The 27,986-nt window shown below is 40.5% G+C and overlaps 1 protein-coding gene across 1 annotated transcript in view; it reads left to right on the forward strand.

Annotated features, from left to right (window-relative positions):
- MYO9A (myosin IXA) overlaps positions 1-27,986 on the forward strand; it is a 321,663-nt gene that overhangs the window by 268,307 nt on the left and 25,370 nt on the right. Inside the window, exons 33-39 of the mRNA XM_008151369.3 lie at positions 4,524-4,635; positions 6,594-6,655; positions 15,088-15,280; positions 17,009-17,137; positions 18,606-18,711; positions 19,472-19,603; positions 21,310-21,433. Coding sequence (XP_008149591.2) covers positions 4,524-4,635; positions 6,594-6,655; positions 15,088-15,280; positions 17,009-17,137; positions 18,606-18,711; positions 19,472-19,603; positions 21,310-21,433 — 858 coding nt within the window. The remainder of the gene's footprint in view (positions 1-4,523; positions 4,636-6,593; positions 6,656-15,087; positions 15,281-17,008; positions 17,138-18,605; positions 18,712-19,471; positions 19,604-21,309; positions 21,434-27,986) is intronic.

Consider the following 27,986-nt stretch of genomic DNA (forward strand, 5'->3'; position numbering starts at 1 on the left):
GCCCAGTGCACGAAATTTGTGCATGGGAGGGGGGGTCCCCTCAGTCCGGCCTGCACCCTCTCCAATCTAGGACCCCATAGGGGATATCTGACTGCTGGTTTAGGCCCGATCCCTGCCAGTTTAGGCCTGATCCCACAGGATTCTGGCCTAAACCGGCAGTCGGGCATCCCTCTCACAATGTGGGACCACTGGCTCCTAACCTCTCACCTGCCTGCCTGCCTGATCGACCCTAACCTCTCTGCCTGATCACCCCTTACCCCTCTGCCTGCCTGATCTCCCCTAACTCCTCTGCCTATCTGCCTGCTGGATTGCCCCTAACCCCTCTGCCTGCCTGCCTGATCGCCCCTAACTGCCCCCCTGCCAGCCTGATTGCCCCTACCTTGCCCCCCTGCTGGCCTGATTGCCCCTACATTGTCCCCCTGCCAGCCTGATCGCCCCTACCTTGCCCCCCTGCTGGCCTGATCGCCCCTACTTTGCCCCCCTGCTGGCCTGATTGCTCCTACCTTGCCCCTGCCAGCCTGATCACCCCTAACCGCCTCTGCCTCGGCCCCCAGCCTAAGCCGCAATCTGGCCTCCCTGTGCCAGAGGTGACCTGGCAGATCAGGGGATGGCGCCAGCCCCATCACCCTGTTGCTGCTGCTGCCACTGGTGGCCTGGGCAGTGGCAGCCACCATCCACGGCTTACCTGAGCCTCGGGCCGGCCTTGGGCAATGGCAGCCACCATCTGTGACTTGCCTGAGCCTCAGGCAGTCGCTGCGGCTTTGTTCTGATGGGCGTCCGGAGGACATCTGCCCTAATTAGCATATTACCCTTTTATTAGTATAGATTATACCTTTTCTGTGTTTATATATGTTTACATACATAAATATTTAGCATTGTGTTACAGTTGCCTACAGTATTCAGTACAGTAACATGTTGTATAGATTTGTAGCCTAGGAGCAATAGACTATACCATATAGGCTGTGCATGTAGTAGGCTATTCCATTTAGGTTTTCATAAGTGCATTCTATGATATTCCCACGGTGATGAAATAACCTAATGACGCATTTTCTCAGAATGTATCCCCATCTTAAGCAGCACATGACTGTATTCACTACATTGGGTAACTATCACCACTGAGAAGTCATTCTCCATTCTGTCTTCCCCCAGTCCTGTCAACCACTAATCTACTTTCTGTCTCTGTGGATTTGCCTATTAGGGACATTTCATATTGAAAAAAAAATCAATATTGATCTTTTAGATCCATCTTCTTTCACTTATTGTTTTCAAGATTCGTGCATATTGTAGCATGTATGATACTTTATTCCTGTTTATAGCCAAACTAGAGGCCCAGTGCATGATTAAATCATGCACTTGTAGGGTCCCCTACACGCTTTCGCTTTCGATCACGGGGGAGCTGGGTGCCTGTCCGCTGGTGCACCAGGCCTTTCAGAAGTCTCCGCCGTGCTGGAGGCTTCTGAAAGGCCTGGTGCCTGAGCGGACAGGCACCCAGCTCCCACGCTTTTGATGGTCCGCGGTGGGACGTGAGCTTGCTGCCCCAGAGGCCCCTTCTGTGCCGCAGCACAGCCGTGGCGCAGACGCGGAGCTCGCGCCGCCGCTGGCAACGCGAGTTCAGCGTCCCGCCGGCCCAATCGGCCACCCTGGCCACCCTGAGTCCTGCCCCCCCCCCTTGCGCCTCCTGGCCAATCGTGGGCATAGCGAAGGTACGGTCAATTTGCATATTTGTCTATTATTAGGTAGGATTGTATTCTATTGTATAGATTATACTACACTTTCTTTATCTATTCATCAGTTTATGGACTTGGGTTTTTCTACTTTTTAGCTAGAGTAATGATACTAGGAATATTTGTGTACAGTCTTTTCTATCAACATGTGTCTTTATCCACTTTTTAAATAGAAATCACTTTTTCTTTATTAATAAGCTATACTTATTTAGACTTAGGTATTTGGCAGACATTTTCTGCAAATGAACAAAGTGACCCTCTCACTTCAAAGAAAACACCTGACTATATTATAAGTGGTAAAGTTTGAGATTTCAAGCAAATATTAGAATTGTGGAAAACTTTTATTTCCCACTGTGAGCATGACAATTTTCTAGTAGAGAATCTTCTAATGAGATTGTTGATAATATGAATAATATCACTTTCTGATAGTGTGTATTAAAATGTGTCAACGTTTGGAAGGGCCACACAACTCTGTGAACCAGTATTTTCTGAATCATTACTGTATAATACTATAAAATCATGTCCATTTAAAGTGTAGGATAGATAAAAATGTTTCTTAAAAGAGCTTTATTGAGTTAAATTTAATTACAATGTAATTTATCCCTTCTAAGAATACCGTTCAGCTATTTTCAATAAATTTATAGTTATAACCATTACCTCAATCCAATTTTAGAGCATTTACATTACCCTAAGAGGATTTTTTATGCCAATTTGCAGGCATTGCCCTTTACAATTCCCAGTTATAGGCAACTACTGATCTACTTTTTGTTTTTATATTTTAGCATTTTCTGGACATTTCATATTAGTGGAATCATACAATGTGTGGCCTTTTGCATGTGGCTTCTTAGTATAATGTTTTTGCGGTTCATTCAAGTTATGTATATCAGTAGTTTGGTGGGTTTTGGTGCAGAAATACTACTAACCCATTATGTGGATATTACACATTTATTTATCCTTTTATCATTTGATGGGTATTTAAGTTATTTCCACTTTTGGGGTATTATAAAAATGCTGCTATGTGAATATTTGTGTTTATGAATATTTTTTGTGAGAACATATGTTTTCAGTTCTTTTGGATGTAAACCTAAGAATAGAATTTCTGGGTCATACGATAACTCTACGTTGAATATTTTCAAACAATGCTTAACTGTTTTCCAAATGACTACCATTTTACAGTCCCAGCTGCAGTATCTGAAGGTTCCAGTCTCTCCACATTCTCACCAAAAGTCATTATTGTCTTTTTAAATTGTAGCCATTCCAGTGAGTGTGAAACAGTATCTCATCATGGTTTTAATTTGCATTTTCCTGATTAGTGATGATTTTGAGTGTATTTTCATGTGCCTGTTGGCCATTTGTACTTCTTTAATAAACTGTCTATACAATGTTTTGCCCATTTTAAAATTATCTTCTTATTTTTGAGTTGTAACCATTCTTCATATATTCTAGATAGAAGTTATTTATCAGCTATATGATTGTAAATATCTTCTCAAGTCTGTGGCTTATCTTTTTATTTTCTTAATGGTACTTAGAGTAAAAGTTGTAAATTTTAGTGAAGCCGGGAAAATGATTTTAATGTCAGAGAGCATGAAGTGTTCATTGGTGTGGTTTTAGTTTCCATATTTCAATTAACCTTTAAGGTATCATTTGTAGAGGTTTGACGTAGTATTATCTAAAAGGACAATTAAAGTATTCTTTTATTTTTATCAATTTTATATCTGTGTGGACCTGGATTTTTTTTGTATCTTCCAAACTAAACTGTACCTGCCAACAGGTTGAATGAAGATGGGGATATGAGATGCACGTGTCTTTTATTAAGCCAGATATTAAAGAGATCTACAAAAAGTTAAAACAATACCCTTTTTTGTCATTACTTTTTTTTATTTTAAAGATATAGTTTTCATCAAAATGTTATTTATGTTAACATGTAATATGTTTAGTGTTAATTTTAAATGAATTGGATAAATACTTAAAATTATTTCATACTGATACGGTAGTAAATATCAGTAGGTATCTTATGTTTGAGGTTGTCAGTAATTTTCAAAAGTGCAAAAGGTTTTTGAGGTTAAAAATAAGAATTCAAGAACTGCTGCTTTTAATTTAACATGCTGATTAGACTCACTTAAGCTAACTCTTATGTGTTTATAGCATTGCTTTCTGATTTTCATATTAAGTTAGTCTTGTTTCTCTACTAAAATTGTTAGCTTTTTGAAAGCAGAGAACACGTATTTTACTTTTATTTTATTTCTTACTAGAGGCCGGTGCACAAAATACGTGCACTGGGGGGGACCCTCAGCCAGCCTGTGCCCTCTTGCCGTCCAGGACCCCGCAATTGTTCACCCCAAAGAGGCAGGCCCCGCCCACCTGGCAGGGGCTCTGCCATCAATCACCCCAAAGATGTAGGCCCTGTCCACCCGGCCAGGGTGCTGAGATGGATCGCCCACCCTCCACAGCCCGCTGGTTGGTGGCCTGGGCCTTCCTCTGCAGGGCGATCATGGGCGATGGCTGGGCCCCCGACCAATCGCATCGCACCCACCTTGGCTGGCCTGACAACAGTGGGTGTCATAGTTTGGTCGTCTGAAAGGTCATCTGGAAGATCATCTGGATGGTCGTTCTGCTGTTTGGTCATTTGGTTAATTTGCATATTATGCTTTTATTATTATAGATAAGATCATAATTTTCCTTGTGGAATAAGTACTCAAAGGGACTTAATAAGGGATTGAAGGGTTTCCTAATGAGTGACCATGTGAGGACAACGTTCACTGTTGGCTTTTACATAAGTAGCTGTATTCTTTCATTCAGGTGGAAGAGCACAACGGTCACATCTTCAAGGCCACTCAGTACAGCATTCCTACCTACTGCGAGCACTGCTCTTCTCTGATATGGATCATGGACCGAGCCTCTGTTTGCAAATGTAAGTACGAGATCTTGGAGGGATTTTTTAACTGCTTGACATTTCTATTTCCCTTCTTTTTTTTTTTAAAGGCCTCTTCTACTTAAAAAAAATTTAATTTACTTTAGAGAGAGAGAGAGAGAGAGAGAGAGAGAGAAGCATCAGTGTGAGAGAAATACATTGCCCTGACCGGCAATTGAAGACACCATATGGGACAGTGCTCCAACCAACTGAGCCACACGGGCAGAGTTCCCTTAGTTTTCTTGTGTCACTGTTTCTAATTCTCTAACGTCTTATCTCTCTACCCTTAGTAGCCAATCCAGATATGTTGATGTTTTTGGTCACTGTACTTGCAGCTCACTCTATCTGAAATGCTTTTCTTCTAGATATTAATAGGACTTTACTATTTCAGTTAATTTATGTCTCTACTCAAATGTTACCTCTTAGAGAGCTCTTTCCTTATTCTCTACCTAAGATGCCACCCGGTCCCCTAATTCTCTGTCCCATTACTCAACTTTAAAAATCTTTTATAGGACTTATCGCCACTCAAGATTATATTAGGCATTCATTTATGTTCTTGTTTGTTTGTCCCACTAGAATGTATGTTCTATAAGGTTGGGAAACTCATCTGTCTCTTCTATATCACCAGTGCCTAAAACAGTTTTGGCATATTATAAGTTGTAATAAATATATGTTAATGTAGATGGACCTATAGAATGGATTAATTACCTCATGAATTCTTAGATTATAACCTAAAAGGGTACTTTTTTCTACTGTAATCCTTTCATCAGAATATATAAATCCTAGATTGTAAGTTGGGACTTTGTGTAGGTCAACTTGGTTCTGGCTTACAGAAGATCTTTTTTCATTCCTGTCACTTCATGGATCTACTCTGGTGCTGTCAGTAATCCTGTGAGGGTTTATTTACTAAGGGCTGGTCTAGTAAGGTGACAAGCATAAAAGTCATCTTCACCACAGCCAGATCACCACTATTGCTAGATATGTTCACATGTTCTATGCTTCAACAATTGTTTCCTTTTGTATTATTTAAAAAGCTATAGTGACTAATGTTAGTCTGATTCCTTTTGATTTGGTATAATTTTATCTCTGATTTGAAACTGAAAATGTAAAGAATCTGCTTTTTTATGACTTGGGTGGGCTTGGTTTGATTTCTGAGTAGAATTACTTTCTTTGTGACTATACTGGTGATTTCTCCAGTCAATGATGTCCTTACTTGATCTTGGCCTTGAAACACTGCAAGTTAAACTATTGGAGGTCAAGGATATAATATGCAAGTGCTGGAGCTTGTATAGCAAAATGACATAGGCCAGCTGTGTTCTTAGTATCTTCCTCTTGGTGTGCCTCTTCCCACCTGCCCAGACACCCTGTTTTCTCCTGCTCTAAGATGTTATTTATGCTCTGAACCTTTTCTTTATCTTATATTCCCAAACACAAATGATATTTTTATGTTTTGATCTTCAGAGTTCTATTCTGGACTTTAAGGCCTTTCTTATACCTTATGTGTTAATTTGTTTTTATTTCAGTAAGCGTGGCAGTAATGCCTTCCTTACCCATTGGAATGTTTGCAAATGTAGCTATTTCTGGCATTTTAGCAGATTGTAAAGTGAGGGGAACATAAATAATTTGTGAATCAAACCAGAGAGACAGATAAATATTCTACTGTAATATGGGAAAGGAGGCGGGAATGATGGGCAGAATTTTTAAAAGTATAGACATTGTTTAGAAACTTTAGGCATATTTTTCAACTTTATATTTCCAAATAGAATGGGTTAAATAAGTAAATTGAACTTATAAAGGATGGGTTAAATTTTTTTCTTTCTAATATTGTACAAAGCATATATATGATATTATGGAATCTAAAGAAAAAAATTTATATCCAAAATAAACATAAATTGTTTAAGTTCTTGTCAATGATGCTCAGACTTCTAAAAATTCTGCATTCTTAACCTGTTTTTCAGTATGCAAGTATGCTTGCCATAAGAAGTGCTGTCTGAAAACCACAGCCAAGTGTTCTAAAAAGGTAAGAAGTTATTACCTATGAGTAATAATTAACAGATCTGTTGTTTTTTTGTGCCTCATGAAAAGAAACCAAGGCCTCTTTCATAGTTTTATAGAGCAGTGGGTTTTAAACGTTTGACCACAAATCACAGTAAGAAATATACATTTTATGTCATGATCCAGCATAAACATATAGAAAGATATATCTAATCTAATAATAGACAAATATGCAAATTGACCACACCTTCGCTACACCTAAGCCACGCCCACCAGCCAAGCCACGCCCACCAACCAATCAGGACGAGTATGCAAATTACCCCAACAAAGATGGCGGCTAATTTGCATATCAAGACAGTGTCGAAAGAAGCCAAGAGCTGCAAAAGGGAGTAAAGCTTCGAAGAAGCAAGCAAGCCAGGGGGGCAGGGGGAGGAGAAGGGAGGAGCGAAGTCAGGGCCGTGGGCGAAGGGAAACGAAGGCGGGCTGGAGGAGAAGGCGGGGCCGGCGGCAAGGGCGGAGCGGAGGTGGGGCCGGGGCCGAAGGGAAACGCAGGCGGGCTGGAGGAGAAGGCGGGGCAGGTGGCAAGGGCGGAGCGGAGGCAGGGCCGGGGCCGAAGGGAAACGCAGGCGGGCTGGAGGAGAAGGCGGGGCCGGCGGCAAGGGCGGAGCGGAGGCGGGGCCGGGGCCGAAGGGAAACGCGGGCGGGCTGGAGGAGAAGGCGGGGCAGGCGGCAAGGAAGGAACGGAGGCGGGGTAGAGTGCAGCAGGAAATCCTATTGCAGGATTTTTCCTGCAATGGGAAAGCTAGTATTTATATATAACTGAATTGATTTTCCTGGAACTACATTTACCTTCACTACATAGGAGCTACTAAACTAATTCTTCTACAATATATTAAAACACTACTTTTAAAGGTTTTCTACTTCATTAAACACTCATACGTCTTCCTAGGAGTTGTCTTAAAAGTGGTAGTTTACAATTAAATATATTAACATGAACATCAAAATGCACCATTTAGTTGGTGGATACACAGAGATCGAAAAGATACTGAACATGTACTTGGGTGTCTCATGCTTCAAGGAAGCAACCGTTTTTGAAAGATTTCAGGCTTTTATTGATGTATATATGCTTTGTACAATATTAGATCACATTTTCTTACTTATTAGTAGTATACAGACAATTGTAACAATACTATGCAAATCTGAACTACAATATAAATGTGTGTGCATGCTGTCTATAGCTTATAGAATTTTCGTTGGTTCCAAATTAGTAGACAAATCATGGCTACTTACCAGAGAGATAGGGTGAATCCTCTATAAAGAGAGATAACATCATCCAGAGCTTTTATAATTGGTTTATGTATAATATCAGACATTAAGAAATGAGACCAAGAGAAAAACAGACAATATCAATAGACTCACCGATGATCCAATTACTGACTTGTCAGATATGTACTTAAAATTTTTTTTATTAGAATGTTCAAATAATAGGTAAAAAGATAGAAATTTTCTTGTCTATCAGAAAGAAACTAGACCACCTTCTTACACCATATACGAGAAAAAGCTCTTAATGGTTTAAAAACTTGAATGTTAGACTCAGAACCATAAAATTCCTAGAAGAAAACATAGGCAGTAAAATGTCTGACATTCCTCTTAGCAATATTTTTGTTCTGATATATTTCTTCAGGCATCGGAAACAAAAGAAAGACAAATGGGAACACACCAAACTAAAAATTTTTGCATAGCAAAGGAAACCATCAATAAAACAAAAAGACAACCTACTGAATAGGAGAATATATTCATCAATGATATATCTGATAATGGGTTAATATTCAAAATATATAAGGAACTCATCCAACTTAAAATACACACACACCAAACCCCTCCCCCCCCAAAAAAAAGCCAATTCAATTAAAAACTGGACAGAGACCTTGAAAAGACATTTCTCTAAGACAGGCATGTCAAACTCAAAGGCTAACACTGGCCATATAAACAAGGTTTAAATTTATGTGGGCCGCAAAAAAAAACAAAAGCTTCAATTTTCATAGAAATGTAGGTTTCTGAATAGAAAGAGCTGAAATAAATGAATAATCGTTAACATAAAATAATAGAAAAGTTTAATAAAAATTAACATTTTTTTCTTGAACATTAACTTACCAGACACTGAATAACTGAATAAGCCCCACACCCCAAGGGAACCCCACCCTGATCAGGGACACCCTTCAGGGCAAACCAGCTGGCCCCCACCCCTGTACCAGGCCTCTGTCCTATCTAATAAAAGAGTACTATGCAGATTGATCATCACTGCAACACACAATATAGCTGCCCCATGTGGTAAAGATCCTGCCCCCATGTGGACACAAGATGGCTACCACAAGATGGCCAGCAGGAGAGGGCAGTTGGGAGGCACCCGGCCTGCAAGGGAGGACAGTTGTGAGGGACCAGGCCAGCAAGGGGAGGGCAGTTTGGGAGGGACCAGGCCTGCAAGGGAGGGCAGTTGGAGGTGATCAACCCTGCAGGAGAGGGCAGTTAGGGGTGACCAGGCCAGCAGAGGAGGGAAGTTGGGGGCAAACAGGCTGGCAGCGGAGTGGTTAGGGAGTGATCAGGCTGGCAGGCAGAAGCGGTTAGGGGCAATCAGGAAGGCAGGCAGGCAAGCTGTTGGGAGCCAGCAGTCCTGGATTGTGAGAGGGATGTCCGACTGCCCTTGATGGGTCCCAGTCGGACATCCCTTGATGGGTCCCAGATTGGAGAGGGTACAGGCTGGGCTGAGGGACAACCCCCCTCTGTGCACGAATTTCATGCACCGGGCCTCTAGTATAGTTAATATTGTAATAACTGTATGGTGTCAGGTGGGTACTAGACTTACCTGGGTTATCACTTCATAGGTTATATAAATGGCTAAATACTATGTTATACACATGAAACTAATATATTGCACATCAAATGTAATTGAAAATTTTTTAAAAAGAAAGAAAAACTTGTCCAAAGCTATCCTATATAATAAAAGCCTAATATGCTAAGTGTCCAGTTGTCCAGTTGGCCATTCAACCAATCAGAGCGTAATATGCAAATAATATGCTAAAGCCACTCAACCGCTCACTGTGACTTGCACTGACCACCAGGGGGCAGACGTCGACCAGTGGCTATGATGTAACTGACCACCAGGGGGCCGACACTCTGACTGGTAGGTTAGCTTGCTGCTGGGGTTCGGCTGATTGGGGCTGAGCAAGATGTGCTGGACATGCCCTGGAGCCCTCCCATGGTCTGTCCCCGGCTGGCCAACCTCCCATGTCCCTCCCTGGCCCCGATCGTGCCCCGGTGGGGTCCCTTGGCCTGGCTTGTGCCTTCTCACAATCCAGGACCCCTCAGGGGATGTTAAAGAGCCAGTTTTGGCCCGATGGCGGAACGACCAGTCATTATGACGCGCACTGACCACAGGGGGCAGACACTCAACACAGGAGCTGCCCCCTGGTGGTCAGTACGCTCCCACAGGGGGAGCACTGCTCAGCCAGAAGCAGGGCTCATGGCTGGTGAGCGTAGCAGCAATGGTGGGAGCCTCTCCTGCCTCTGCATCAGCGCTAAGGATGTCCAACTGACAGCTTAGGCTTGCTCCCCTAAGCTGTCAGTTGGATATCCCCTGAGGGCTCCCAGACTGTGAGAGGGCTCAGGCTTGGCTGAGGGACACCCCTGAGTGCATGAATTTCGTGCACCAGGCCTCTAGTAATAAATAAACAGCATATTGAAAATAAAAAAATGTTAATAGACCAAATACTTCGAATTACAACATCAGGTTAAAACCAACTGAAAGATTTCAGTGATAACCTGTTTATAACAGATATGCTTAAATATAAAGATAGATATAAGTTGAAAGCAAAGGATAGATAGATATAGGATGGAAAGAGTAGCCAGTAGAAAGGTGGTATCTTACCTAATAATAGAAAAACATGTAAATTGACCGTACCTCCGGAACACCCACAGCCAGAGTGAGTATGAAAATTAGAAGGCCAAAGATGGTGGCCTCCCAGATGCTCCAGGCGCGGAGTGGCCAGGCGGGGCAGGACGCCTGCTATGAGAGGGAGGGCGGGGGGCAAAGGGATCTACAGGAGCAGAGTGCCTGCGAAGATAAGACTACAGACTCCGGAGTCTGCAGCGAAGACGAAGAAGGCAGACTCTGGCTGGAGCCTGCAGCGAAGACGAAGATGGCAGACTCCGGCCGGAGCCTGCAGCAAAGACAAAGAAGGCAGACTGGCCGGAGTGAAGGCCTGGGTCCCAGGTGCCGGAGGAAATCCGGTGCTGGAAGCCAAGGGAAGGTAGGCCTATTGCACGAATCTCTTCGTACAATGGGCCTCCAGTCCTATCTAATAAAGAGGTAATATGCAAATAGACCATCGCTCCAACACACAAGATGGCCACCCCCATGTGGACACAAGATGGCCGGCAGGGGAGGGCAGTTGTGAGCTATCAGGCCAGCAGGGGAGGGCAGTTGGGAGGGACCAGGCCTGAAAGGGAGGGCAGTGGGGGCAATCAGGCCTGCAGGGGAGGGCAGTTAGGGGTGACCGGGCCGGCAGGGGACCGGGCCAGTTAGGGGCAATTGGGCTGGGCAGGGGAGCAGTTAGATGTCGATCAGGCTGGCAGTGGAGTGGTTAGGGGGTGATCAGGCTGGCAGGCAGAAGCGGTTAGGGGCACTCAGGCAGGCAGGCAGGCGAGCGGTTGGGAGCCAGGAATCCTGGATTGTGAGAGGGAAGTTGGACATCCCTTGAGGGGTCCCAGATTGGAGAGGGTGCAGGCTGGGCTGAGGGACACACTGGGCCTCTAGTAGCTGTATAATACTAAAGTGTACTTTAGGACAAGAAACATTATGTCAGGTAAAGATGTTTAATAATGAGAAAACGGTGAACCTATCAGGGAGACATAAAAATTTTATCTTTAGAACAGTCTAATATAGCTTTAATACCTGGCAGACAAAAATTCAGTAAAGATGAAAATGATATGAAAAACAAAGGTTAAAAAACAACCTAGTTGTCATGTATTGAACCTGACATTCTATAATTGCCTACAGTCTTTTCAAGTGCACAAGGAACATTTGACAAAATCAGTCATGTTGGGCCATAAAGCAAGTTCCTACAAATTTCAAAAGATAGAAAATATTGAGAGTATATTCTTTGAGCAGAATTGAATTAAACTATACATAAACATAAAGATAACTAGACAATTTTCATGTTTGGAAATTAAACAGTATACTTCTAAATTACAATAAAAGTAGAAAAATGTTTTGATTTCAGTGGTAATGAAATTATGACATAGCAAAAGTGTGGCTATAGCTGAAGCATATTAGAAGAATATTAGCTTTAAATAGCTTTAAATCACATATTAGAAAAGATACAAGGATAGAAATGATCTAAATTGCCATCTCTACGGAAAAAAAAAAAAAATCCCAGGAAGTTAAACCCAAAGACAGCAAAAGGAAGATAATAAAGAAAAATAAATTAAATCAGAAGAATTTGTTCAAAAGATAAAAATGTACAAAGACACATTTTAGCTCTTTGAAAAACCTAAAACAATAATCTCTTAGCAAATGATAAAATTTTTAACAGTGCCGTGTCACTGCAGGTACTGCATACATTATAAGGTAAATAAAACACTATTACAAATACCTTGATACTAATAAATTTGACAATCTAGATTAATTGGATACATTTCCACAAAAATACAATTTAGCTAAATTATGTTAACAAAAAATAGGAAATAGAGTCATATTTATTAAAGTTGAATCTGTAATTGAAAATCTTCAGATGGTTTTACTATTAAATATGTGCTAGTATTTAAAGAAGAATCAACACTAATTCTCTACAAACTATGCCAGATAATGGCAAAAGAGTGAATACTTTGTGACTTTTTTTTAACTAAATTGACTTATGTAAAACATTGAAGGCAAGCATGAAAAGGATATTACAATAAAGGAACATTGCAGATCAATATATATCATAAGCATAAATGTAAAAGTCTTAAAATATTGGCACATTGACACTGTACTAATGATTAAAAAATGAAAAAGTAACTCATTATAAAGTTGGTTTTTATTTTATGAATGCAAAGTTGGTTTATCATTCAGAAATCAATGTAATTCACTACATTGAGCAAGTAAAGAAAAAAATGTGATCATCTCAATAAATACAGGAAAAATATTAGAACTCAAAACCCATTCATTATTTAAAGAAGAAGGGAAATGCAAATTGAAACGATAGTGAGATATAGTATATGCCCACTGGAATGGCTGAAATTAAAAACACCCTAGCAAGGATTAGAGCAACTGGAACTTTCATCCATTACTGATAGGAGTATAAGTTGACATATTCTTGAAATTTTTTAACAGTATTTATCAAACTTGAATATAAGCTTTCTCATGACTTTTAGCAGTACCACTCTAAGATATATACTCAACAGATATACATAGATATTTGTGCCCAAAGACAAATACAAGAACATTTATATCAGCACTGTTTGAAATAGTCCCAAACTGAAAGAAATCTAAATGTCCATCAGCAATAGAATGAATAAATAAATTGTGGTATCCTATATAATAAAAGGCTAATATACAAATTGACCAAACAGTGGAACAACAGGTCGCTATGATGCACCTTGACCACCAGGGAGCAGAAGCTCAACGCAGGAGCTGCCCCCTGGTGGTCAGGGCACTCCCACAGCAGGAGCGCTGCTCAGCCAGAAATCAGGCTCATGGCTGGCGAGCGCAGAGGCAGTGGCAGGAGCCTCTCCCACCTCCGCATGGATGTTAGGCAGGGAGCAGGCCTAAGCCATCAGTCAGACATCCCCTAAGGGTTCCCGGACTGCAAGAGGGTGCAGGCTGGGCTAAGGGAGCCCCCCCCCCCAAGTGCATGAATTTTGTGCACCGGGCCTCTAGTATTTGTATAATGGAATGCTATATAGCAATGAAATTAAACTATTGGTATTCAGAAACATAAAGTTCAAAATTGATGAAACTAACTCATGATATACATGTTCTACCATTTATATAATGTTCAAAAGCAGATAAAACTATAGTGATACAAGTATAGATTCTGGTTATTTGTAAACAGTAAAAAACAATTGCTGGGAGTGCCTGAGGGGAATTTTATATTGCTGGTTATATTCTATTTCTTGATTTGGGTCCTGGTAATAAGTGTGCATTTATTTTGTCAAAGTCTATACACTTAGGATCTGTACACATTTTTGTATGTATATCATACTTCAATAAAATTTTATTTAAAATTCACAAGGAAGTTAATTTGGAGAGAAATATTATAAAAACATTTTTACAAAAAAAAACTCAGTTAAATTTTTCAGTTGAAATATTCAAATTAATTTTTCCTTGATTTCTTGAGTCTTCATTAACATTCCCAATGCCCTAGCGTTAGCCATATCATTTAAATAAATGAATTATATGAGTGCATGTGTGTATTACAATAATAAGAAAAAGAAGTTTGGCCAGTATTTATTTTGTTTTAATCACTGCAGCAAGCATTATTTTATTTATTTAACAATTCATTGAGCATTTGTCATTTTTCAGGTACTGTGCTACGTATATTTATCTGTAACTTAATCTTTACAATAACCCTCTGAGATAGAAAAATGATATTCCTGTTACAAATATGAAATAACCTAATTTATATAGTGATTATATAAAATTTGACTTGTATCCTATAAATAGTTCAAGATTGAGTGTCTTTTCCACCTCAGACCTAGAAATATTTTTCAGAGATATTACCTTGTATAATTTAAGGCTGCTGGAATGCAGAGTATATGTAGATGAATGATGCATAAAAATATGAAACTTTTATCTTTCCCTACTTAAAACTCTGGTGGCTTCCCCTAGCTATCAGGACAAGACCCAAATTCTGTAACTTAGTATTCAAAGTCCTTTATAATGTTAGCTTTTTCTCATTTTTAGTTCAGCCATATCAGATTAATGTTAGTTTGTTTGCTCAATTTTGTAGTTCTTTGTTTTCTGTGTCTTGCTTTCTTTACTCAAGTACTAGTATTTGCTTTCCAACTGATTAAGCATCAGGTCTTCTCAAGGTCATTACTTGTTACCCAGCCCAATCCTTCCTGATCTAGCTTGTTTCACTTCTATAGCTCCATAATACTGAATAAATCTGTTGTTTCTGTTCTACTTATCTCCTCACGCTTAAACTACTAGTCTTAGCATTAGTCTTAGGATAAGGACTATCTCTTATTTGATTTTGTTTCCCCATTATTAAACACATAAGTGACAAATGCATTAACATAAGACTGTAAGGAGAAATTAGGATCAATTCAAGTAATATCTTAAATGTTAGGCTGAGGAATGTTTGCACCTTTTATTCGATGTATACTAATTAGCCCTGAAGATTTTTGAGGATAATAAGGTAAACGTGTTTAAAGATGTTTGAACGTATTTGGAAACAAAAATTATCTTCCATTTAGTATGACCCAGAGCTATCATCTCGACAATTTGGGGTTGAACTGTACCGTTTGACTAGTGAAGACCGAACTGTTCCTTTAGTGGTGGAAAAGCTCATAAACTACATTGAAATGCATGGACTGTACACAGAAGGTATTTACCGGAAGTCTGGTTCAACTAATAAAATCAAGGAGCTTCGACAAGGTCTAGACACAGGTAAGATGGTGCCCTCCAAATCAAGACCAAATGAAAAAATAGGTCATTTTGTGCTCTTCAAATTTGTATTACATGTTGATCATTTTCTTGTGCCAGAAGAATGTAATCTTTTCTGTGATGCTTATTTTATCATTTTGTGGCTTTCTAAAGAGACTTTTTTACAAAAAAAATGTTTTTATTGATTTTAGAGAGAGAGATATCAATGTGAGAGAGAAACATTGCTTAGTTGCCTCCCAGTACACACCTGGATCAGGAGCTGAATCTGAAACCTGGGCTTGTGCCCTGACCAGAAATTTAACTGGCGACCTTTCCGTGCACAGGATATTGCTCAATCAAATAAGCCGCACAGACCAGGAGACTTTTGTTTTTATGTGGTCAATTCAGCAAACATATACTGAGTGTGTCATTTATACAAGACATTATTAGATACTTCAGACAAATCTCATTTAATCTTTTTAACAATGGTAAGATTATGATATCTGTAATTTGCAAAGAAAAATTTAGGTTCAGGGAAATTAAATGAGCTGTTGATGCAGGGCACTGAGCTAATGCTGTTATATAATAATATTCACAACAATCCTATGAATTAGGGATTATTATCCATATTATAGATAAAGAAACATAGGTTTAAAGACTCATCACCCTTCAGTAGTCAAGCTGGAATTTAACCCCAAATCTTCAGACTTCATATTCTAAACTATTGCCTGTTAATCTCTATTTTTCTGATTCCAAGTATAGCTTGCAATGCATCTTCCTGCCTTCCTACATTGATGACATAGTTATTTAAACTGATAATTACTGGGTTGAACATGTAGCTGTGAACAGCTTTAGCTACAGCTCTGGAATGTATCCAGGGGTTTGACTTTGGTTTCATTCTCAACTTCTACTCTTTATTGCTATTGGGAATAGGTCATTTTGAATCACACTTATGTACAAAGCCTGTCTTTGCATAGTCAAGAACCTACCCACAGTAGTTTTTTTTTGTTTTTTTTTTTTTCTAATGAACAAATCAATGGGAAATGAATCAGTATGGAAATAATAACAGAAAATGCTTGGTAAAACTTAAGCAAGAGGTTCTGCCTATAGAGATTCGGTCTACTCCAGTTTAAAGACAATTGCCAACTTGTCTCTTGGATATTGAGTCAATACAAGTGAAAAATCAATCATCCTGTATCCTCTCGATCATTCTGATTATCTCATCTTTAAACCTCATCTGTAGAAACTCCTTAAGGAGTTAATAAGTGAAACAGAGTAAAGGTATTTCCTTTACATTTCCTAAGCTCAATTATTATTCTCCTTTTATCTCTAAGAATGACTTAAAATCAGCCTAACTTTTAGAAAATGTCCTCTGGGACTTTTTTCCATTTGCCATCTAAAGCATTGTTACTAAAAGTGTGGTTCAAGACAAACATAGCAAGGTAAGTACAGAAGTTGAGAGTAAGCATTTGGAAACTGTTAGAGCAATTTAACAGTGCTTTGAAAACATGATCTTTTATTTTACACATGGATTAGTCTATAACAGATTTGGAAAACAAACATAAACTGCTCATTTACTAACTATAGTTTGAAGCACTGTTCCAAAGCATGGGATTAGATTGTAGAAGATATAAATTAGTCAGCCTGATTAAGAACATGAAGCCTTCTTTTGGTGATGATAGTTTCTGAAATGAATTATTTGAATCTCTTTGCATGTTTTGTCTTTATTATCTAACTTTTATCTATAAATAGATGCTGAGAGTGTAAACCTAGATGACTATAACATACATGTCATTGCAAGTGTATTCAAACAATGGCTTCGTGATTTGCCCAATCCACTCATGACCTTTGAGCTGTATGAGGAATTTCTTCGAGCTATGGGTAAGCACAGGCTTCCTGAGTTTGAGGGAAGGCCTACACTTGGGTAAGGAATGCCACCTTTGTTACAGATTATTTAGGCATCCTCTAGTGGTTTTACCATGAAGATCCAAAAGTATGCTTTTAGTAGTCAATATAAAACTGGCAGTAAATGTTGACTTTTTAAGAGGCTCATTAAAATGTCAGTGTCCTAAAAGTTTTCTGAGTTAGTTGCTTGTCACAAACAGATTGCAATACTAGGGTTACAAACAAATTAAAAGATTAAATCGGATATGTTATAGGCACCTCTCACAGACACCAGAGAGGTGTTAGGGGACAGCCCCATGAGTGGGAAGGAGAGGTCTGTCCCCTCCTTGGTTCTTGTCTTCTTGTATAAATGAATTCAAACAAGTGACTCCAGATAATTGCATTGCGTTAACGTTAATTTATTAAGAAAGTAAAGCATTCAAATCTATTAAAGAAATAAGGCAAGCAAATCTATCTGGCATGAAGCACGGATGGGCTCTCAGCTAATCTGAAGAGTGAGTGTGGTGTGGGGATGGGTTCTGCCTTATATACTTTCCTGTCTATAAATTTTAAAATTCCTCTGCTAGATATCCTAGTACAGGTTAACTCTAAAGGTCTCTTACTTTGTTATGGCTTTCTCAGAATTTATGAGAAGCACCTGACAATTAAATTCGGAGACTGTTGGCTTTTCTGTTTAAACAGTGGGATGAGATAAGACTGCACTCTTCCTTCCCTCTTCTTCCTGCTTTCTGCCTCTCCCTTTCCTTTCCCCCTCTCCTGCATTCTTTGGAGAAACATTAACCATTTGCTCTCATGCATCCTTGATTGGGGAAGATAAGGGCTAGCTATTTATAAGCTGACTCCAGGCTGCCAAATTGGCCTTGTTTAATTTTTTTATGTCAGTTTCCCTATTCCTCCCACCATGGGATTTTCCTAGCTGCTTCTTAAACTATAACAGGATACTTAAGGGTTGGTTTATGATAATTTAAATTGTGAATCTAGGCAAGAACTCTGTGTAAAGCTGGCTGTCTATTTTATGCCAGGCCTAACAGGTATTGGAATTTAGTTTTTCAGTGCTGATATGTAGACTATGGATGAAGGCCTAGAAGTCTCTGAGGCATGATTTCTCAAAGTCCCATAAGACCTATTTAAAAATTATATGGCAGTTGATTAATTTTAATGGGGGATCAGCCACCAAAATGCCTGAAAAACAAGGGCATCTCTTTCTCCTTGTTGTAATCAAGGATTACTGGAATATAGAATAAAACTCAGAAGATTGCTTAATGAAAATAGAACTCAAGCAATGAGAGAAAAGTGGTAACTGAGTTAACCTGACACACAGGCACAACTACCTCTCCTAAAACTCTAGAGCCATTCTCCCCTGCTACCTAGTGTCTATCCAGGAGGAATATGCTGTATATAAGAGGGGATATTCAATCTTATTTGCTGCTCTTACTGTTTTTAGGTCTTCAGGAGAGGAAAGAGACAATCCGTGGTGTATACTCTGTGATTGATCAGCTCTCCCGAACTCATCTTAATACACTGGAACGCCTCATCTTTCATCTTGTCAGGTAACTTCAAGAAGCAAGGGATGTCTAACAGTTCCTTTTGTATTCTTTTAAATAAATGAAGAGCTCTTTTATTTGGAAAACTGATATACCGTTTTTTCCCTATATATAAAGTCAATGCCTGAAAGAGATAATTAACAATTCCTTGGAGAAGAAATCCTCAGACTAGTTTGACAATCTGGCAGGTGCTTCTCTGCTCTATTTGAGTCAAGTAACAACTTTAGCCTCTGGGTGGCACTGTGTAGCCTGACCTATTATTTAAATCCTGAACTAGAAAGTTTGTAAATCTGTTGACATAACCTGATTCATAGGAGGTAGGTTCAGATGGTGCTTAGGAATGGACTGATCAAAGAGACTTCAGGAGTAGTTCTCTTCCTCTGAGTGTAAATATCAGCAGTACTTGGAAAGAACACCATCTTTCTTTTTAGATAAATAAGACTATCTGAAAATGCCTTAAAGTTTCTACTCTACATTCTTCAGACATGTTCATCTAGTAATGGTAACCTTGAACCATGGATCATAGATTTCCCTTGATAAGCTATCTGCTGGCCTACATTGCTTCAAAGAAGGAACAGAGTAAAAGTGTGTTTTCCGGAGGCAAAGGAACAGTTTTCAGAAGAGCCTACAGTATTGCCCTTCAACTGTTATGAATGTCCTTCAGTACTATGTATTTGATGACATACGTCTTCTTTCTCATCTCCTCTGCCTACCTCCCTACTATTTTCTCTTTGTTTCACTTGGGGTCTTTTTTTTTTTTTTTCAGGATTGCTCTGCAGGAAAACACTAATCGAATGTCTGCTAATGCTTTAGCCATTGTGTTTGCACCCTGCATTCTACGCTGCCCTGATACCATTGACCCACTACAAAGCGTGCAGGACATCAGTAAGACTACCACGTAAGGACAGTCACCATCACCTCTTCAGTGTAGTCATTTTATCCAGATATCAAACATAATAAATTATTTTATAAGCTTAGATTATTTTTAAAAGATTTCTGGCCCTAGCTGGTTTGCTCAGTGGATAGAACATTAGCCTGCAGAACGAAGGGTCCCAGGTTCAATTCCTATCAAGGGCACATGCCTGGGTTGTGGGCTCGATCCCCAGTAGGGGGCATGCAGGAGACAGCCAGTCAATGATTCTTTCTCATCATTGATGTTTCTATCTCTCTCTCCCTCGCCCTTCCTTTCTAAAATAAACAAAAATATATTTTAAAAAAAGGTTTCTGGACACCTTGGGTTTTTTAATGCTAAAGTTCTTTAAGAGTCTGTTCAAGTGAGCATCATTGTTTTGAGGATTCTTATTTTTAAAATTTGGCTTTTCTTGTTCAGTTGGTTAGAGCATCATTCCAATATGCCAAGGTTGTGGATTCTATCCCCAGTCAGGAATATGTAATGAATCATATCTTATAAAGAGGGAATATGCTAACTGACCGTCACACCCTCACAAAGACGGCGGCGCCCTCAGACCCCCAGCCTCCCAGGGCCGGCCTGAGGCGCAGGCAAGCTTTAGATGGTGGCTGCCCGGCTGCCCAGGGCCGCCCAAGGCTCAGGTAACCAGGGCCCGCAAGGCTTGCGCTGCTGGCAGTGGCAGCAGCAGAGGTGTGATGAGGACATTGCCTTCCCCTGATCACCGGGTCACCTCCCGCCCCTGAGGGCTCCCATACTGTGAGAGGGGGCAGGCCAGGCTGAAGGACCGCCCCCCCCCTCCAGTGCATGAATTTTCATACACCGGGCCTCTAGTACATAAATAAGTGGAAAAACAAATTGATCTCTCTCTTTCTTTCTCTCAAATCAATAAAAACAAATAACAAAATGATTGAAGCAAAGTGTCAACCTTTTTAAACTTTTTTAAAAATGTATTTTTATTGATTTCAGAGAGGAAGGGAGAGAGAGATAGAAACATCAATAATGAGAGATAATCATCCATCAGCCACCTCCTGCACTACCCCTACTAAGGGTCGAGCCCGAAACCCAGGCATGTGCCCTGACCTAGAATCGAACCGTGACCTCTTGGTTCACAGGTCGATGCTCAACCACTGAGCCACAACAGCCTGGCAAGTGTCAACCTTTTTTAAAAAATAAAATAAAATTTGGCTTTTATTTAGGAATGCTATGGTTTCTAAATATATTTTAAAATTCCAATTTACCAAATTATATATACTTTGTATCTTTTTGTAATCTAGTCTGGTCTTATGGTTCTGAATTCCTTTGCCCTTAGTATTCCTGTATTTCACCTTGGCCTTTTTCTTTGTGAGCCTCTGCTTTCCTTCAGGATTAGTGGCTCTTAACTTATCTGCAAAAGGAGGTTTAAAAAAAATACTGGTGTTTGTGTCCTATCCCACAGTGTAGTCTGATTTAATTGTTTTGGGGTATGTCCTGGGCTTTGGGACTTATAACCACTCCTCAGATGGGTACTGAAGTGCAGCCAAAGTTCTGAACCACCATTCTAAACCCTATCTATCAGCTCATAAAACAAGGGATGTTGATTTTTCTTTTTCCCTCTGACCATCTACCACACTTAGCTGAAAGACAGTCTGTGGATGTTATACTTTATTTGATTTACTTTAGCTCTTAACAGTTTTCTCTCTTTCCTCCCATTTCAGTTGTGTGGAGCTGATTGTTGTGGAACAAATGAATAAATATAAGGCTCGTCTCAAAGACATCAGTAGCTTGGAATTTGCTGAGAATAAGGCAAAGACCAGGTTGTCACTGATTCGTAGATCAATGGTAAGATGCCCAATATGAAATCACAGGGGAAAATGAGAGCCTTCCTGGGATTTTAAGTGTGCATTTATGGTGGAGAGAGAGATTATTCTCTGAGTCTTTTTCACATGAAACAAGTAAAAAAAAAAATCATCAAATCTCAGGTTACTATGGATGCCTCATGTTTGATCTTCTAACTCTATTTGTATGTGCACAATATATATGCAGTTAAATATGTAGGATTTTAAAAATCAGGTATTTGAATAAAATGTTGGTGGTTTAATAATCTGCCCTGTTTTCTTTTCCTGTTCTTTCTATGAAAACTTAACCTATCTTAACTTTCTTCTCTACTTCCTTCCACCACCTGTTTCTACCCTCAAACATATCATTTTTGTTGGTGCTGCCAATACTCCTGGGAGGTAGAGAACTTAACCAACTGCAAAAATATGATTTATAAGGAATTAGAATTTCATCTGTGAGTCTACCATTATCAAATAAAGATTCTTCAAGGGTTTATTGTTGTATTTTGAGAAAAGCCTTGCAAAAATGATATTTTATTTTCTCCATTTGGCCACCTTTCTGTTTATTATTTTCCTTTGCAACCAATGACATATATATAGATAATTCCTATTCTCACTGACCAATAATCAATAGGATCTGGGTAACTGGAAAACTACTTTGAATTAAAGTTTAATTATTGCCCATTTTCTACCCTTCCCCTCAATTGTAAAACAAAATTGTAGTGATGAACAGCCACTCAGATCCCCAGTAAATCTCTAAAGAGAAGCAGGCTTCCCCCATCATCATACCTGTGTTTTTCCAGTGGCACAGCAATACTTCCTCCATCTTCATGATTTATATTTAGATTAATATTAAAATAACTCTGTTCTTCCTTCAATATTAAAACTGCCTGGCACAGAACAAGTACTCAACCAATGTCTATTGATTAGATTAGAAGAGGGTCTTTTCTAAAAACAAACATAAAGATAGACTTTTTCCAAGCAGTAAAGCCCATCATAGGACACTATCTAAGTCTTTTCCTCAGAAAATGAAAAAAGAAACCCCATTTAAAAGTGAAACCCTTTCTGTAGTATGAATTTTCAGGAACTCTGTTCTGAGAGGCTCAATTTAGCTCATCCAGGCAGGAAGGGAAGAGACCTTTTACTGAAAAGCTACTTTTCAAAGCAGGTAGGCTAGCTGTGTTTTTTTTTGCTGATGCTGCAGAATAAGTCCACTGAAATGGGACAATGACATGTACATTCTAACCTTCTGCTTTCCTTTTCATGTCCTTCCTAATCCAGAAACCTGTACTAATTGCAGTTAGATTTATGAGCATTACCCGCAGTTCAGTCTCGGTATGTATTAATATTGCAATGTGTCACAGCCACTTTACATTATTGTCTCTCATCCATCCAAGAGTTGTTCTACTCTGTCTATCATTCATGCTTGTCCACCCTCAGTGTGCAGCCCCAGTTAAGGCCCCACTTCCTAATCAGCATTCACTTGCTTTTCTCTTACTCTCTTTCTTTAGAACCTTCCTTTTCCTTCCTCTGTATCATGCAGCTGGACAATCTCCATTTACAATATACTAATTTTTTCTTTGTCAGATAAGCCTCTTTGTGGTTTCTTCTTTGGTTGGATCATTAAAAGGTGAATGTTGAAAGCATTGAGTTATCAAATTAATTTCTGTTTTCTGAGCCTTGTTCTCATCAGACTCCTTCACTTTATTACTTGAAATATCTATTGTTACTTCCAACATCCTCCATTATTAGTAATGCTTATATGTCCATTCATATCTGTGACTTCAGTGGTTTCTTCCCAGGTATAAAAGTATGGCTTTTATCCAATTAGTATTTTTTAGACTGAGCAGCAAACAGTAGTATGCAAATTGATGGCCTGGTTCTAGACTTAAATATCACAGTATAATATAACTTATATGAGGATTTTATTAATTATAGAAATGGAGATTTGAGAACACCAATATATAGGGAAATTAATTTCAGAGACTATCCATCTATATGTAACCAGTTCTTTGAGGATCTCAACTTGCTGGCAAGTAAATACAAATCAGTTTTGCTTTTTATCTAGTAACTGTCTTCTAACTCTGACTCTGCCATGCCAAACTCTTTTCCTACTGGATATTGACTGCCTTAACAACATCTTGTCCCTATTCCATAGTACGCAAATGCTCCAGTCTTAATTTAGTGTTTAAGACTTAGTTCTTCTCATATTATAGCTTCAGTCACGGGCTTGAGGTAGTACTCTTATCACTTTATCCGAGGACAAACTGATCTTAATCTGAGGTTGGAAACTTTGGGGGTAGATGAGTAGGGGTTTGTTTATTTTCTTTTCTTTCTTTTTTTTTTTTTTTTGGTCACACACCTCTGCCCTCTCTTCTTCTTGTGCGTTTTCTTCCTCTGGTGTTGAAGCTGGGAGGCGTGATGGGAGGCAGAGTTCTGCATGATACCCCGGTGTTGAGGTGGCACTTCTCTTTCTCGGTTGTTCCACAGTAATTTCCAGCTCTTCGCCAACAGGCTGAATGAAAATGAGTGATAGCTCAAGTTTACCCTGATGACAGTGAGCTTGATCCTATCCCATTTCCATAGGCATTGATGCCATCCCATGCAAGATTTGGTCACATATTCTAGCTAAACCTGACTGATAGCATTCACACCTAGTGACTCTGATATGTATTTGTTTTGCAAGACTTTATCCAATCAAATCTACCTCTTATTGCACAATGGGGAAGAGGTTACATTTTTTTATACCTCTTGGGAACCAACAACTCAGGGTGGACAATAGTTTTGCCTACCTCTCTATGTGACACTTACCCACCACACTCTCTCTCCATTTCCTCTTTTCTCCTGTGCATATAACAGGGAGGCAAATCAGTAAATCTTTTGCCTATATAGGTAACCAAACGGGATGAAATACCAGTGTGCCTCTCTTTTAGATGACCTCAAACTTTGATTCTTACCCTATGGATTCACATACAACTGCTTTTTTCCCCAAAGAGGGAATGGAATATCCTCTTTTCATAAACTCTGTGTTTTCCTCAAAGTCCAATAAGCCCCTCTTTTCAGCCTTTTTAGATTCACACCGAGGGAAGGTGTTGTAATATTGACGATAGGGCTGGTTCAATAAATCGGTGCCTCTCAGTAAGCCCTAAGAGTACCAACTACTATTGGTTCCTTGAAGTTAGAAGAAGGGGTATTTAATTTGGACTTTATCCACAGTTTTGGAACAAGAGGAAAAGTCCCATTTAACGTCTTATGGCGTATGCATTTAGCTGTAGAAAAGACTATAGGCCCAGTCTTAAGAATAAGCCTGTCTCTGGGACATATTTGATATTCAGTAAGCATCTATGGAAAACTGAATCTAAGAACTGAGTCTAGAAGAGATAGAAGTTAGTTTAAGGATATCCATTAAAAATAGACTGACTCTAATCAAAGTCACCGATGTTCATGAATTCATAAATTTTTAAAAATTGCTACTTTAAATACAATAGTGGCTTTTCTGAAATGCAGAGTGAACTGCATTTTATAAGAAGTACGTTTTATTATTGACAATGTGAAAAGTCATTTGAGTTGGGTGTTGAAAGATGAATAGTAATTTAACAAATGGAGAAAAGGAAGAGGAAGACAATTCCAGAGGCAAGGAAGCATGAAACAGCAATCTATGGATTACCCACCACACTCTCTCTCCATTTCTCATTGCAAGGCAACTTATACATTGTTGTTGTTGGTTTTTTTCAATAAATACCCAATCAGCCCTCCATATCACCAAGTTGGGAATCCACGGATATGGAGGGCTGATTACGTGCATTGTTCTATGCCATTTTATTTAGATAAGGGACTTGAGCATCCATTGATTTGGGGCAGGAGGTCCAGGAACCTGTCCCCCATGGATACTGAGGGACAACTGTGGCAAAGTTTTGGGGGAGTCAAAAGTTATATGAAGATTTTTTATTGTGTGGGTGGTTGGCACCCCTAACCCCATGAGGTTCAAGAGTCAACTGTATCTATTTCTGCTACTACATGGAAAGGGGTAATTAGATTTATGGGACATAACCTTGACTAAGCTATTCTCAGACTAACTGCAGAATATGATATGCTTACAGTCCACCCAGTTATACCTTTTCTATACAAATCTCTTTTTGTTACTTATTTATGCTATAATTCCAAGCATAAATATTGATTTAGCACTCTTTAAGCTAATAAACTATGAAGAATATAATTGAAATAAAGTTTACTAATCTGTAAAACCCTCATAAATTATCTTCTTAAAATATGTTACACACAAAGGTTTCCATAGCCAAACAAATTTGGGATATAATGTGTAACACTTTCAAGACTTTGACCATGGAGTCCTTTTTTTCATAATATATCTAGTTGAACAAGGGTTCTGAGAACAACATTTTTATTTTTTAAAATAGTATCAGTTGCTATATTTATTTATTGTGGAATTTTAAAATTGCTTTAAGTTCTTTTCAGTATTTTCCTGCTGTGCTTGTAGTGATTGGCATTATTTGTTAATTTTGTATATTCTAGGCTTTATTAAAGACTTTATTAAAGACTACCTGCATGTCTTATTAGAAATTGGCATACCTGCATTTCTCTATTAATGTGGGTAGGTAGTTATGTGGGGTTAAGCTTTGCAATTTACACCAAAAGAAGCAAGAAATGCCTCTCTAAAAGTTAAGTTTTAATAATTTGAAAGTCAACAATCAATTGAAAAGTGGCAGCTCTAAGGAGCTTTAAAGGAAAGTAAAGAGATATTCTAAGTGTGGACTTGGACTTACTTGACTCTAGCAAAGGGTCCTGCCATCCTATATAATAAAAGGCTAATATGTAAATTGTCCCTACGGGTGGGAGTTCGACCCACTGGGAGTTAGACATGTGCTGACGACCAGGGGGTGGCGTGGAACATGATGGGTGTTTACAGGGATTGGGCCATCGGGGGTGTGGCCAGCCTGGGTGAGGGGTTGAGGGCTGTTTGCAGGCTAGCCACACCCCCTTCAGGGTGGGGGTCCCCACTGGGGTGCCTGGCCAGCCTGGGTGAGAGCTGATGGCTGTTTGCAGGCTGGCCAAACCCCCAGCGGGGTCCCTCACCCCATGGGGGTGTGACGAGCCTGGGTAAGGGGCTTTTTTTCTTCTTTTTTTTTTTCAGCGCCTCCTTGAGCGGAGGCCAGGGCTGGCTGGAAGCAGGTATCTGGGATTTATTTATCTTCTATAATTGAAACTTTGTAGCCTTGAGCAGAGGCCAGGGCCGGCTGGAGGCCTGCATTGCCCCTGGAAAACCAGGCTCCCAGCCCCTCCTTGAGCGGAGGCCAGGGCCAGCTGGAAGCAGGTATCTGGGATTTATGTATCTTCTATAATTGAAACTTTGTAGCCTTGAGCAGAGGCCAGGGCCGGCTGGAGGCCTGCATTGCCCCTGGAAAACCAGGCTCCCAGCCCCTCCTTGAGCGGAGGCCAGGGCCAGCTGGAAGCAGGTATCTGGGATTTATGTATCTTCTATAATTGAAAGATTGTAGCCTTGAGCGGAAACCAGGGCCGTCCAGGGCGGGCGGGAAGCTTGGCTTCCTCCATTGCTGGGGGCAGCCCAAGCCTCCTGCGTGCTCCAGCTCCGTGGCCGCTGCCATCTTTGTTGGGTTAATTTGCATACTCGCTCCTGATTGGCTGGTGGATGTAGTGGAGTGATGGTTAATTTGCATGTTTCTCTTTTATTAGTTTAGATACTTATAATAAGGTAATATGCAGATTGGTCAGGACGCTATCACAGTAACAACTGATCAGCAGGCTGTGTGCACAGCAGGCGTGGGTGGGCAGGGACTTGCAGTGTTGGGGATGGGGGCAGGGGAGATGGGGCCCGGCGGAGGGCAACCTGCTCTCCCCACATGGCGGTGGCGGCTGTGAGCAGTGCCATGCAGAGCCTGCAGGCTGAGCTGAAGCAACGCCTGCGGGCCATCAGCGCTGAGGAGTGGCTGCGCCAGTCCCGCCTCTGGACCAGACGGTGCACGATCACAGGCACAGCCAAGGTGGTGGGCCAGATTGATGTCCTCTTGGCCGCGCCGCATCTGCGCAGGCGCAGGCCTCCAGTGCACGCATCCTCCCCTCCCCCTCACTTGTGAACCGTCAACCCCAGTGTGCCTGCGTCCCCCACACGACATGCACATGTCCCCTCTGGCACGCTCACGTCCTTTGAAGCGTGTCTGGGTGCTCGGCGTGGGCGGCTGTGAGATGACAGTGAGAGGGCGGAGTGTTGATGCCCTGTTCCCACGGAAGTCAGTGCAGCGACAAGATCGCCTCTGTGGGGCTAATGCAGGTGCTGAGGCGGAAGCAGGTGCGGACAGACACACCAGGTGGGCATGGGGCGGCCCTTGCTGAGGTGCCTCTGCCTCTGGTCAGCGTTCGAGGTTGGGAACCCAGAGGAGGCGAGGAGGTCCGTCCTCTCAGTGAAACAGCGGGAGAGTTGGGGCTACTGCAGTGGAGAAATGTGCACTTTGGGTGCTGGCACCCAGGAGTGAAGGCTGCCCTGACTGAGCCTCGCTCACTCGGGGCCTAGCATGCTCCTGCCA

The sequence above is a fragment of the Eptesicus fuscus genome, chromosome 2 (assembly GCF_027574615.1).
Source record: "Eptesicus fuscus isolate TK198812 chromosome 2, DD_ASM_mEF_20220401, whole genome shotgun sequence".
In the NCBI taxonomy this organism is placed as follows: Eukaryota; Metazoa; Chordata; class Mammalia; order Chiroptera; family Vespertilionidae; genus Eptesicus; species Eptesicus fuscus.